This window comes from Odocoileus virginianus, chromosome 14 (assembly GCF_023699985.2).
Source record: "Odocoileus virginianus isolate 20LAN1187 ecotype Illinois chromosome 14, Ovbor_1.2, whole genome shotgun sequence".
Lineage (NCBI taxonomy): Eukaryota > Metazoa > Chordata > Mammalia > Artiodactyla > Cervidae > Odocoileus > Odocoileus virginianus.
The window spans coordinates 30,342,513-30,356,625 of record NC_069687.1 but is presented as its reverse complement, the minus strand read 5'-3'; the positions used below and the strand labels follow the sequence as shown (position 1 = coordinate 30,356,625).

At 41.0% G+C, this 14,113-nt stretch overlaps 1 protein-coding gene across 3 annotated transcripts in view; it reads right to left on the bottom strand.

Moving 5' to 3' along the window:
- The window catches only part of TTC23L (tetratricopeptide repeat domain 23 like), a 61,349-nt gene that overhangs the window by 4,224 nt on the left and 43,012 nt on the right, over positions 1–14,113 (bottom strand). For 2 of the 3 annotated variants that reach the window (XM_070476560.1, XM_070476559.1), the window contains exons 8-9: positions 8,903–9,052; positions 5,627–5,709 (exon numbers count right to left, since the gene is read on the bottom strand). In XM_070476560.1, coding sequence (XP_070332661.1) covers positions 5,627–5,709; positions 8,903–9,052 — 233 coding nt within the window. The remainder of the gene's footprint in view (positions 1–5,626; positions 5,710–8,902; positions 9,053–14,113) is intronic. The other variant, XM_070476561.1, reaches the window with a different exon arrangement.

Genomic DNA, 14,113 nt, shown 5'->3' with positions numbered 1-14,113 from the left:
TCATCAGCATGGCACATACACATTGTGTAATAGGACCCCAATTTATCTTCCCAAACATCTCCAACATGTTCTTATTGTTCAGTTGCGAAGTCATGTCTGACTCTTTGCGACCTCATGGACCGCAGCACTCCAGGCTTCTCTGTCCTTCACCACCTCCCAGAGCTTGCTCAAACTCATGTTCATTGAGTCGATGATGCCATCCAACCATCTTGTCATCTGACGCCCTCTTCTCCTCTTGCCCTAATCTTTCCCAGCATCAGGATCTTTTCCAATGAGTCTTACTCATATACCTCCGACTACAACAACTCAAGGCCACTTGCTTTTCCTCAGAAATATCAAGCTTCTCCATGGCACTATGCTGTTGGTCATGTTACATCAAATGCCCACCGTTGGCTTTCCTACCTTTGGATATTTTACTTTTCTTTGAAGACCCAGCCCCCTGCCCACAGCATAAAAACAAGTCTCCACCTACATTTTCAGGGTCACAATTTATTACTTGTCCTCTGTTTACATTTTTCTTAAAGCTTTACTGCAGACTAACTTGTAATCTGGTCCAGTGTGTCTGTTTTCTTGAAAGGACTATATCTTAAACATCTGAGTATTTCTAGAGCTTAGAGGGAGCTTGATATATAAATGATTAAAACTGAAATCCATTTGTGATTTAGGTAAAAGTCAGACTAAACAATCTCAATGTTTACTTTTAAATCAGATTTTCTGCACCTTTTCTATACACTAAGATCTTACTTGAGGCCCATGCAACTAAGAAACTCTTAACCTTGGAATTAACTCCTAATTCATGCAGCCAGTTCTGCTTTCACTGCTTTGCAGAGGCTGCAGAAGCCAGGAATTTGGGCTCCTGGCAACGAAAGCCCAGTGAATGTTGTCACTGGGTTTCCGGAGGAGGTGGGGTAGAAAGTACAAGAGCACATCGGAAAACTAGCAGAGTTCCAGGACATCTGGGGCTGATTATCCCAGCAAGATGCTCAGCGCAGAGAACAATTCCTGGACTGGGGTTTTTTGGGGGTTTTTTTTTTCTCTCTCTTTTTTTTTTTTTTTTGACATCTGGGCTTTGGCAGCCACTTCTATGGCTTTGCTCAGCAGTTCGTGAGGGATGAGATATGGACTTGTTTCAGGGAAAGAAACCTTTACTGACTTGACTTCTGCTATAGCAGAGTCCTTAAGATCCTTCTCCTTCCATGTGCTTTCCTGATATGTCTAGGTTTCAATGAATTTACAGAGAGAGGAATTAGTCTCCAAGAACCAAAAGAAATTCATACTACCTGGGATCTGAATTGGGTTATTCCAATGCCTATTACTTTCTCGCCCTCCTATGATTCTTTTCAAATCACGGAGGACAAGGAACACAGACTCGGAGGTGGAAAGTGACCTCAGGCTACTGAGGCAATGGATTCATTCCAGCTATTCTGAGGTTTCTCTTTTTAAATACAAGCTGAGTAGAACTTTTGCTTTCAGTTTTGAGGAAACATGCATTTCTTGTCTGAAACTACGTGTTTTATTCTTTTAGTTTCATTATTATTACCTCTAAAGTACAAAGTGTACTTTAGTATGTTCAGATCCAAATTCTCAATCTAATTCTCAAACACAAACATATTGTAATCCTGTCTAACAATTAATCACAGTTACAATTTCAAATACTCTGACCCACTTCCCTAGAAGCAAAAGGTTGTATATTACAGAATAATGGGGAGGAAAGGATGCTTTGCTAACATTTACTGAGTACATACTCTGTCAGGCACTAGCCTATGCATGTTATATACATTATTTTATTTAAAACTCACAATAACTCTATGTGATATACTATTATCTGCATTTTAGTGATGGAGAAAGCAAGGCTCAGAAGTTAAGTGATTTTCCCAAGGTTGTGTACTTAATAAGTGGCAGAGGCAGGTTAAGATGACAGGGCTGACTCTAGCAATATATACTCTTTATCCATCACGCTTGCATGCTAAGTCACTTCAGTCGTGTCCGACTCTGCAATCCTATGGATTGTAGCCCGCCAGGATCCTCTGTCCATGGGATTCTCCAGGCAAGAATACTGGAGTGGGTTGCCATACCCTCCTCCAGGGGATCTTCCCAACCCAGTAATAGAACCTGAGTCTCTTACGTCTCCCTCACTGGCAGGTGGGTTCTTTACTACTAGCACCACCTGGGAAGTAATCAGTGATATCTCATCTATTATCTCCAGCATCTCAGAAAGATAATTCTTATTATAATTTTATTATGCCAACATTCACTGAGTACTCAAGACCTGTCAGGCCCTGATCTAAGTGCTGTATTATGTGTGATCTTATTAAGTCTCAGAAAATCCACTTTTCAAGGGAGGTACTGTCATTTTACTGATGAATAAATAGAGGCTGAGAGAGGTTAAGTAACTTTACCTAGGTCAGAGAGCTGAGTGATGGAGCCTGATTTAAACCCAGACAGCCTGCCTTCAGAGAGTAAGCTACTTTGCATATGAAGGGCATATTCTGGAATTAGTGAGAGCTACGTTCACATTCACATCCCAGCTCTTCCTACTCCTGGGTAATTTAACTTGAACATTATCTGTCCTCAGTCCCACCATATGTAAAATGAGACTCTGGGGATATGCCTGCTGGCCACGTGCCCCCATATGTATTCTCAAATTCCTCAAAGTCAGAATCCCTGTTACAGACTGAAAGGCAGTACATTTTTAAAATACGACAGATCCGGATTCAAATCTTACCACACTTACAGCTAGATGATTTTAAACAAGATACTCAAACTTTCTGAGTACCAGTTTCACCACCTGAATGTGAAAGATAAAAATACCTACCGAATTGGGTTATTTATGAGTCAGAAATAGTATATGTATTTTATAACACCAGCGGACTGGAATAAGTTCTACATTATAGTTATTATTAATGTTCTTATGGTTTCTGAACATTGGAAGAACTATTCAAATAAGATCTTCATGACCCAGATAATCACGATGGTGTGATCACTCACCTAGAGCCAGACTTCCTGGAATGCGAAGTCAAGTGGGCCTTAGGAAGCATCTCCATGAGCAAAGCTAGTGGAGGTGATGGAATTCCAGTTGAGCTATTTCAAATCCTAAAAGATGATGCTGTGAAAGTGCTGCACTCAATAGGCCAGCAAATTTGGAAAACTCAGCAGTGGCCACAGGACTGGGAAAGGTCAGTTTTCATTCCAATCCCAAAGAAAGGCAATGCCGAAGAATGCTCAAACTACCACACAACTGCATACATTTCATGTGCTAGCAAAGTAATGCTCAAAATTCTCCAAGCAATACTTCAACAGTATGTGAACTGAGAACTTCCAAATGTTCAAGCTGGATTTAGGAAAGGCAGAGGAACCAGAGATCAAATTGTCAATATCTGCCAGATCATCGAAAAAGCAAGAGAATTCCAGAAACACATCTACTTCTGCTTTATTGACTATGCCAAAGCCTTTGACTGTATGGATCACAACAAACTGTCTTAAAGAGTTGGGAATACCTAGACCACCTGACCTGCTTCTTGAGAAATCTGTATGCAGGTCAGGAAGCAACAGTTAGAAGTGGACATGGAACAACAGACTGGTTCCAAATCAGGAAAGAAGTATGTCAAGGCTGTATATTGTCACCCTGCTTATTTAACTTATATGCAAAGTACATCATGAGAAATGCTGGACTGGATGAAGCACAAGCTGGAATCAAGATTGCCGGGAGAAATATCAATAACCTCAGATATGCAGATAACACCACACTTACGGCAGAAAGTGAAGAGGAACTAAAAAGCCTCTTGATTAAAGTGAAAGAGGAGAGTGAAAAAGTTGGCTTAAAACTCAACATTCAGAAAACTAAGATCATGGCATCTGGTCCCATCACTTCATGGCAAATAGATGGGGAAACAGTGAGAGACTTTATTTTTTTGGGCTCCAAAATCACTGCAGATGGTGACTGCAGCCATGAAATTAAAAGACGCTTGCTCCTTGGAAGAAAAACTATGACCAACCTAGGCAGCATATTAAAAAGCAGAGACATTACTTTGCCAACAAAGGTCCATCTATTCAAAGCTATGGTTTTTCCAGTAGTCATGTATGGATGTGAGAATTGGACCATAAGGAAAGCTGAGTGCTGAAGAGTTGATGCTTTTGAATTGTGGTGTTGGAGAAGACTCTTAAGAGTCCCTTGGACTGCAAGGAGATCCAACAAGTCCATCCTAAAGGAAATCAGTCCTGAATATTCGTTGGAAGGAGTGATGCTGAGGCTGAAACCCCAATATTTTGGCTACGTGATGCAAAGAACTGACTCATTTGAAAATACCCTGAAGCTGGGAAAGATTGAAGGCAGAAGAAGGGGAAGACAGAGGATGAGATGGTTAGATGGCATCATTGACTCAATGGCCAAGAGTTTGAGTAAGCTCCAGGAGCTGGTGGTGATGGACAGGGAGGCCTGGCGTGCTGCAGTCCATGGATTCACAAAGAGTCAGACACAACTGAGCAACTGAACTGAACTGATGGTTACTGACTAAGACATACTTTCACATACACCAGTGGGCAGGGGGCAGAGTTCCCCATATCCCTTCCTACCATGTGCATCTCTGAGAGAGGCTAGAAAACGTGCTGTCCTGGGTAAGATGAAACATGAGACAGTCTTCTGCTGGGCCTCCTTTAGGTGTGGCTCTGACTGAGATAGATGGGGACAAGACGGGCTACATGAATTCTCTGTGCCCAGCTTGTCTCCAACCCCCCAAGCCAGCCTGATGAGAAAGTACTAACTACGAATCACCTCCAATGAAATGCAATCAGAATCCTAACTCTCACCCCGTAATGACACCCTTCTTTGTTAAAGGGCTCTAAGGGGAAAGCACACGGCCTTTAGATCACACTTGCTTGGATCTAACCTCCAAGACTTACATGAATTTAAGCATGTTCCTTTATAGAATGTCAGGCTCCTTCTGGCAAACGAGAGCTATCATGCAGGGTGTTTGTGAGGCTTAGGTTCTTTATGGATAGGACCTAGCTCAGCTTCAGGGATTTAACACACACTCAACAAAAGAGAACAGTTCAGGATCAACATCATTCTGAAATGAACAAACAGTAATGATATGCCAAGGATAAATATAGGGGCAGGTTGGCACAAAACACTGTTTTTGGCTGAAATTTTAAGCATTTTTTAAAATGAATCTGAAGAGATTCTTTAATTATTAGTTTTGGAGACAACTATTAATATTTCCTGCCCCCTGTGAAACTTGCCTTATGTTTAGGGACTTAGATTTTATATATTCAGCAAGAAAAATAAGTTAATATATTCACTTACTTTGTCATAAATCTAATTTGTATCTGTCATGCTGTTAGCTGAGACAGTCTTGTGGGATTTGGTTATAATACTCAGTATTGAAGGAGATATAAATACTAAATATTTTTTCAGCAGACCCCTATAGCTTTGGGTTCGAAATACTACTAGAAATTGGCGAGGTACCTCCGGGTTAGAATTTGACCTCATCCAAAGTACAGGTTGGCACTTTGCCTAACTAACAGGAATAATAGAGGTGAATCACCCCAAATAAATGAATCTGGGAGAGGCCATGCTATCTGTATAGCCACACTGAAGACCTGGCTGATGATCAGGACCAGAACTCACCTCTGCATTAGGGTCAGGAGATTTTTTGTGTCCCTGCTTTTACTGTGCTCATCTCCATATATGAGGATTTGAATCATCAGACACTGCAGGCAAGTTGAGAAACATGATAGGTTAAAGAGAATCAGATAGCAAGCACCTTAAGTACAAACCAAACTCGGGAGAGCACAAGTGGAACTGAGATGTCACAGGTTTACATTTCAAAGGACTGAAGTTCATTTCCTCCTGGTTCCCTACCAAGGAGGAAGGAGTCTGAACTGAAGGCTCTGACCCCCCTGAGCTTCTCCCTTCAGATTTGCTGAAGCTTCCGCTACCATCCGTGGCTACAGATAACCAAAGTAACAGGCCTGAAAATTGACAGTTGCTGCTGCTGCTAGGTCACTTCAGTCGTGTCCGACTCTGTGCAACCCCATAGATGGCAGCCCACCAGGCCCCCCTGTCCCTGGGATTCTCCAGGCAAGAACACTGGAGTGGGTTGCCATTTCCTTCTCCAATGCAGGAAAGTGAGAAGTGAAAGTGAAGTTGCTCAGTCGTGTCCAACCATTAGCGACCCCGTGGACCGCAGCCTACCAGGCTCCTCCATCCATGGGATTTTCCAGGCAAGAGTACTGGAACGGGGTGCCATTGCCTTCTCCGGAAAATTGACAGCATGCCTATCTAAAACCCAGAGTGGTCTCCACCAGAATTACAGCCATGGTTTCCATCAGGATTTTCCAAATAGCTGTCCCAAATGGATGGATATAAACTAAATCAGTGTATGAGTCCCAAATTAGCATTGCATTCTTATGCTACATAACTTTACCCTTAAGCAGTTTTCCATTGTAAACTTAACTGCTGATCTCTCTATCCAATCAAGATGGAATTGCAGGGACTGGATTTACCCACCCAAATGAAACAATCAAAAAAGAAAAAGTAGACAAAATATATTTGAAACCATCTTTAAGACAGTGAACATCAGGCAACAAAAGACGGTGTTCCTGAGAGACGGAAAACAAGTGAAGTAAACCCTACGACTTCCCCAGATTACTACTTTGAGAGCCTCTCCAAGCTTTGATGCAGGGAAGTGGAGCTCAGCAAGCACCCTGAATTGAGGATATGGAGCTCAGACTCTCAGAAAATTCTTAAGGGCAGAGTAACAGAGGAGAGACAGCTGCACAGAAAAAGAATATCTGTATCTGCAGTACATCCCCTTCAAATATAGCTGACCCACAGTCTGGGAACCTGCAGGTATAGTGGGGCTGACTGCACTACACCATTTTTTTTTTTTTTTTTTTGGTACTACATCATTTTATACTAGAGACGTGAGCATCTGCAGACTTTGGTGTTGGCAAAGAGGGCAGGTGGGGAGTTCTAGAACCAATCCCTCACAGACACAGAGGGACAGCTGTATTCAGGAGAGTACTGATTAACACAGACATGTAAAAACTACCCAAGGCTTGAGAAAAGAATCATCTGCAGGTCCCAGAGGGAACAGGGCAGTCTTTACATACAGCGAGGTACAATGCCTGTTCCCACCAGCCAAACTGGAAAGCCACATTGTCGTGGAGCACTGGGTGGGCTACTCGGAGGTATTGAGGCTTTTGCTTCAGTAACGGGGATAAGTAGCCCTTGACTAAATGAGCCCTTGTCCCACCTAATAAATCTTAAAAGCAAGACCTAAAAGGACCAGACTCCAATGTAACTGAATTTCACAACAAAGTAATTTGAGTTTCAGAACAAAGTTCAAGAATACTTACAGGAACACAAAAATAGCCAACGCTCAACAATGTAAAATACACAATGTCTGGCATCCAAACAAAGATTCAGGTTGAATCCCTATTCTAAATGGAGGGCAGGGCCTTCATTGCTAGGTAAGATCTAGCTGGGGCTCTCCTTTCATTGATTTTGTGTGGAACATGGTAAGCAAGCCCTTACAATGTGGTCTTTTACGATTCAGAAAAGTTATCTTCAATGATTTCTTTAATTACTGTTCCTATTTCAAGTATTGATATTACAGTCTCTCTTCAGAAATACATTAGAATTCTTTGGCTAAAGAGGATTAAAAATACAGATTCTGGACACCAGTCTTAGAATATCTGATTTAATAGTCTGGGGTGGGACTCAGGAATCTGTTTTCTGTTTCGTTTTATTTTGTTTTTCAAATTTGTTTTGTTCTGTCGCAATCCTAGATTTGGGGAATATTGCTCAACAACACTCAGCATGTTAAGATTCTCCTCAATATTTTCAATCTGGATTGCATTGTTTCAAATTTCTTGTTTTCCTGAAATTCCTTAATTCACCCTTAAAAATTTACTTTCATCTCATCTTTTGGTCTCAAACTGTGATCCTTTCATTTTAAAGTTTTCTCTTCTTACAGGTTTATGATCCCATGACAGAGCTGCCAGTCATGTGTTTATCCTTCCCTTGAAGAAGCTGTTGTGACCTTATATTTTCATAGGGTTTTTGTTTTCTCTTAACCTTCAAAATGAAGTCCCCTTTCTTCTGTTACTTACTATTTCAATGTGTATTTTCTGATTACATTTAGTTAACCGGAAAGGAGATAAAATGTATCCAGTCCTGACATTTGGCAATATACATGTGTGGACTGCTTTTGATTCTGCCCTGGAGAAAGGAAAGGCTACCCACTCCAGTATTCTGGCCTGGAGAATTCCACGGACTGTATACTCCATGGGGTTGCAAAGAGTCAGACATGACTGAGTGACTTTCACTTTCACTTTCATGAATATTAGTTGATTTATACTAACTTTTTCCCTCTGACATTGAACAAATCTGGGTTTTAAGTAGAGACATCACTACCAATCTTACTAAGTCTTAAGCTTGGTCTGTTAGTACGCTGACGGGTTGAACAACTGTTAGTCACACCTCTTGCTACATCCTACTTCCAGGGAATAAACTTCGAGGATACTAGGAATCAGTGCTTGAGTAAGGACGGCTGTACAAAGTGTTCCTTGTTCTAACACAACCTCGAGTGCTTCTTCGAGATTCTGCTACTGACATACCAAGATTTCAGGCTTAGAGTGTTACTCTTTTAAGACTCTGGTCCAGGCATGGGCACAATAAAAGTTTCGGTAGTCATAGTCTTCCTCAGCACATCTCACAATGTGGAGATTATTTAAAAGAGAACACTTTACTTTAAAAAAAGAAGAAGAGTGAGAAGGAAGAAGGAAGGAAGGGGAGAGAAAAGGAAGTGAAGGGAAAACACACACACGCACACACACCTCCCCTCACATTGTGCTTACAGGCTTGGGAGCAAATTTAACAAAACCAGCCAGTATTTACCTTCCTTAGCAGCTGACCTGCCTTTCTAAGCTCTCCTTTGGCAAAGCAGATCTTGCCCATGTTATAAAATGTTTCAGCCACTTTTTCACTAAAGTCACCATAGCTGATGACCTGAGATCTTAATGAAGCCTTTAGCAGTCTATAAGCCTCCTAGGGGATAAAAAAATACAAACATACTTTTAATTTGCCTGGCAATTCTGGAGCAAGCTGGTTGTATTCTTCTCTATGGGAGGCATCCTACCCCACAATGGCACAACCCACTAGGATCAGTCAGTCGATTGTGATATGTCATCTAGTTAATGTTTCCATGAACAGTTGAAGTTCCAAGCTTATAATTAATTATAGTAGTTAATTCATATGGACAATATTATTTCATCTTTATGACTACCCTACAACAGAGAAATGTTATTACACTCTTTTCTAGATGAAGGAATGGAAACTAATAAAGGTAAAGGATCTTGCTTGAGCTCACACAGCCTACAGTTAGCAGTGTCAAGATTCAAACCAGCCAGTCTGAATTCCATAGCCCTTGCTCTTTTTTTTTAAAGTTTTTTTTTTACTGTGGACAATTTTAAATTCTTTATTGAATGTGTTACAATATTGTTTCGTTTTATGTTTTGGTTTCTTGGCCACAAGGCATGTGGGATCTTTGCTATCTGAGGAGGGATTGATCTGGCACCCCCTGCAATAGAAGTCTTAACCACTGGACCACCAGGAAGTCCCAAGTCCTTGCTCCCATTTTTTTAAATGACTTTTTAAAAAAGTTTTCAAACCTTCAGAAAACCTGAAAGAATAGTAGAATAAATACACAAAATATTTTCACCCAGATTCACCAACTGGCTATCATTTTGCAATGTTTGCTTTATTGTACTCTCTTTAAAAAATTACTGTGGAAAATTCTGAGAGATGGGAATACCAGACCACCGGACCTGCCTTTTGAGAAACCTATATGCAGGTCAGGAAACAACACTTAGAACTGGACATGGAACAACAGACTGGTTCCAAATAGGAAAAGGAGTACATCAAGGCTGTATATTGTCACCCTGCTTATTTAACTTATATGCAGAGTACATCATGAGAAATGCTGGGCTGAAGGAAGCACAAGCTGGAATCAAGATGGCCGGCAGAAATATCAGTAACCTCAGATGTGCAGATGACACCACCCTTATGGCAGAAAGTGAAGAAGAACTAAAGAGCCTCTTGATGAAAGTGAAAGAGGAGAGTGAAAAAGTTGGCTTAAAACTCAGCATTCAGAAAACTAAGATCATGGCATCTGGTCCCATTACTTCATGGCAAATAGATGGGGAAACAGTGGAAACAGTGGCTGACTTTATTTTTCTGGGCTCCAAAATCACTGCAGATGGTGATTGCAGCCATGAAATTAAAAGACACTTACTTTTTGGAAGGGAATTTATGACCCACCTAGATAGCATATTAAAAAGCAGAGACATTACTTTGCCAACAAAGGTCCATCTACTGAAGGCTATGGTTTTTCCAGTAGTCATGTATGGATGTGAGAGTTGGACTATAAAGAAAGCTGAGCACCGAAGAGTTGATGCTTTTGAACTGTGGTGTTGGAGAAGACTCTTGAGAGTCCCTTGGGCTGCAAGGAGATCCAACTAGTCCATCCTAAAGAAGATCAGTCCTGGGTATTCATTGGCGGGACTGATGTTGAAGCTGAAGCTCCAATACTTTGGCCACCTGATGTGGCGAGCTGACTCATTTGAAAAGCCCCCGATGCTAGGAAGGATTGAGGGCAGGAAGAGAAGGGGATGACAGAGGATGAGATGGTTGGATGGCATCACGGACTCAGTGGACATGGGTTTGGGTGGACCCTGGGAGTTGGTGATGGAGACGGAGGCCTGGCATGCTGCAGTTCATGGGGTCGCAAAGAGTCGAACACAACTGAGCGACTGAACTGAACTGAACTTTAAAAAATCATACGTGTATGTGTGTGTATAATAGACATTTTATATAGTCAATACATATACAAATATATTACACATATATATTTTTGTTGAAAATAAATTGTACTCAATATACTAGGATAAAATGGTGTCAACAATTCCAGTTTAAAAGGAGCTTTTTCTCCTATTCTCAAGTCTGAGATGATACTCTCAACCTGGAAGATGGCAGTTCTGGCTAGTGGTTCCTGTTTATTTTTTTATCAGTGGGAGATTAAACCTCTATTTGAAAAAAATATTTTATTTTTCAAAGGAAAAATAATTCCTAAATCATCTGAGTTTCTGTCATGGTCCTCTAGAACAGGCTGAGGGTCTCATCTCAGGCTTTAAGGGTGGGAGTAAAAGCTTTTTTTAAAATGGAATTATCCCTGATGGTCTAGTAGCTAGGATTCCTGGTTTTCATCCAGGCCACCCATGTTCAATTCCTGGCAGGGAACTAAGATCTCTCTTCAGGACTGCTCACTGCTGTCTCCCTGAGATCAGTTTCTTTTGGGCTACGGTTTCAGGTGGCACTAATGGTAAAGAACCCACCTGCCAATGCAGGAGATGTAGGAGACTCAGGTTCAATCCCTGGGTCAGGAAGATCCCCTGGAGGAAGGCATGGCAACCCACTCCAGTATTCTTGCCTGGAGAATCCCATGGACAGAGGAGCCTGGTAGGCTACAGTCTATAGGGCTGCAAAGAGTCGGACACTGAAGTCAGACTGAAGTGACTTAGCACATACGCACATCCCACAGCAAGTGTGTTATGAAATTCAGCAAGTAATTCAAGTTATTGAGCACCTACTATGTACCAGTTACTGTTTTAGGCATTGAGGACACAGCAGTGTACAAAACAGACAAAAACCCTTGCCCTCCTGGAGCTAGTTTCCTAGTAGTAAAGGTGATCTGTCCACAGTCCTGCTTGTGGTTTAGATTCAGAGCCATCTGACACTCAGATGCTTTCTTCTCTCTCTCTAGGAGATTGGTACATGTGGTTAGAAGCAGACAGCTGTTAGGCATTGATACTGGTGTCTTATCACAAAGTGATGATGTTCACTGTATCAGAACCTAACAAGAATAAGCTACGAGATTCTGACCAAGTGCCTTCACACCATGGAAACTAAATTAAAATATTAGATACATCTCTGGCTTTGCTAGCTTACATTAATCTTCTGAACCAACAGAAAATGCCAAAGCCATTATAAAAATAATAAAAGAAAACATTGCAAATCATCACCACGTTTTTTGCCTCTATCAGTGTCAATTAACAGAACCAAAGAAAATGTCATCATTTATAAAAATGTTCAAATGTGAAATAAAAGAAGCTTTTTCTTCATTCCTTGAAAAAAAAAAAAAAACTTCCCTATTATGTGCCTAGAACCCTACTCTTAAACTGGTTATCACATGGCCAACAAGATCATGTCAGATCCATGCTGTTTCTTCACATGCCTGAGGAAGAATAAAGAGTTGACTTGGTCAGATCAAAGTCACATAGTATCTCATGACAAATAAAGGTCTTCACTGCCTTCATGCTAAACTCAGTACATAAAGTTCAGGTCCAAAGTTTTTGAGTAAGAGTTTAGACTCATGGGACTTCTAGTAAAAAGGTCAGCAATCAAAAGCTTCTTTTGATGGCTATAACTCTTTTTTAATGTGAAAACAAAAATTTGGTCAATAAAGAGCTGAAGACCAGAAACTGAGAAGGAAATAATATATCAAGAGTGAAAAAAAAAAAAAAAAAACTTAGCTATATCTAAAGACGAAAGCCCATTTTGACTTAAAATATGAAATTTACAGGACTAGAGATTATATGTGTCCTGGATTCGAATGAGTTCATATTTCAAGGTATAGGAAAAATACTTAAAAAAAAAAAAACCTATTATTGCAAGATGCACCAGGCCTATTTTTATTCCTGGCATTACCCGAGCTTCCTCTGAGCTTCTGTTTCTGAATGTTGTTGCTCAGATGCTCTGTCATGTCTGATTCTTTGAGACCCCATGAACTGCAGCACGCCAGGCTTCCCTATCCTTCACCATCTCCTGGAGCTTGCTCAACCTCATGTCCATTAGGTCGGGGATGCCTTCCAACCATCTTGTCCTCTGTTGTCTCCTCCTCCTACTGCTTTCAAGCTTTCCAGCATCGAGGTCTTTTCTAATGTCAGTTCCTCATATCAGGCAGCCAAAGTAATGGAGCTTCAGCATCAGTCCTTCCAGTGAATATTCAGGACTGATTTCCTTTAGGACTGACTGGTTTATCTCCTTGCTGTCCAAGGGACTCTCAAGAGTCTTCTCCAACACCACAGTTCAAAAGCATCAACTCTTCAGCACTCAGCTTACCTTATGGTCCAATTCTCACATCCATACGTAACTACCAGAAAAACCATAGCTTTGACCTGATGGACCTTTGTCGGCAAAGTAATGTCTCTGCTTTTTAATATGCTGTCTAGGTTGTCATAGCTTTTCTTCCAAGGAGCAAGTGTCTTTTAAATTCATGGCTGCAGTCACCATCTGCAGTGATTTTGGAGCCCAAGAAAATAAAGTCTGTCACTGTTTCCATTGTTTGCCCATCTGTTTGCCATGAAATGATGGGATGGGGTACCATAATCTTAGTTTTGTGAATGTTGAGTTTTAAGCCAGCTTTTTCACTCTCCTCTTTCACTTTCATCAAGAGGCTCTTTAGTTCCTTTTCGCTTTCTCCCATAAGGGTGTTGTCAACTGTATATCTGAGGTTATTGATGTTTCTCCTGGCAATCGTGATTCCAGCTTGTGTTTCATCCAGCCTAGCATCTTGCATGATGTACTCTGTATATAAGTTAAAAAAGAAGGGTGACAATATACAGCCTTGACGTACTCCTTTCCCAATTTGGAACCAGTCTGTTGTTCCATTCCAGTTCTAATGGTTGCTTCTTGACCTGCATACAGTTTTATCAAGAGGCAGGTAAGGTGGTATGATATTCTCATCTCTTGAAGAATTTCTATGGTTTGTTGTGATCCACACAGTCAAAGGTTTTAGTATAGTCAGTGAAGCAGAAGTAGATGTTTTTCTGGAATTCTCTTCCTTTTTCTATGACCCAACAGATGTTGGCAATTTGATCTCTGGTTCCTCTGCCTTTTCTAAATCCAGCTTGAACATCTGGAAGTTCTCAGTTCACGTACTGTTGAAGCATTGCTTGGAGAATTTTGAGCATTACTTTACTAGAGTGTGGGCTTCCCAAGTGGCTCAGGTGGTAAAGCGTCTGCCTACAAAGGGGGAGACCTGGGTTCAAT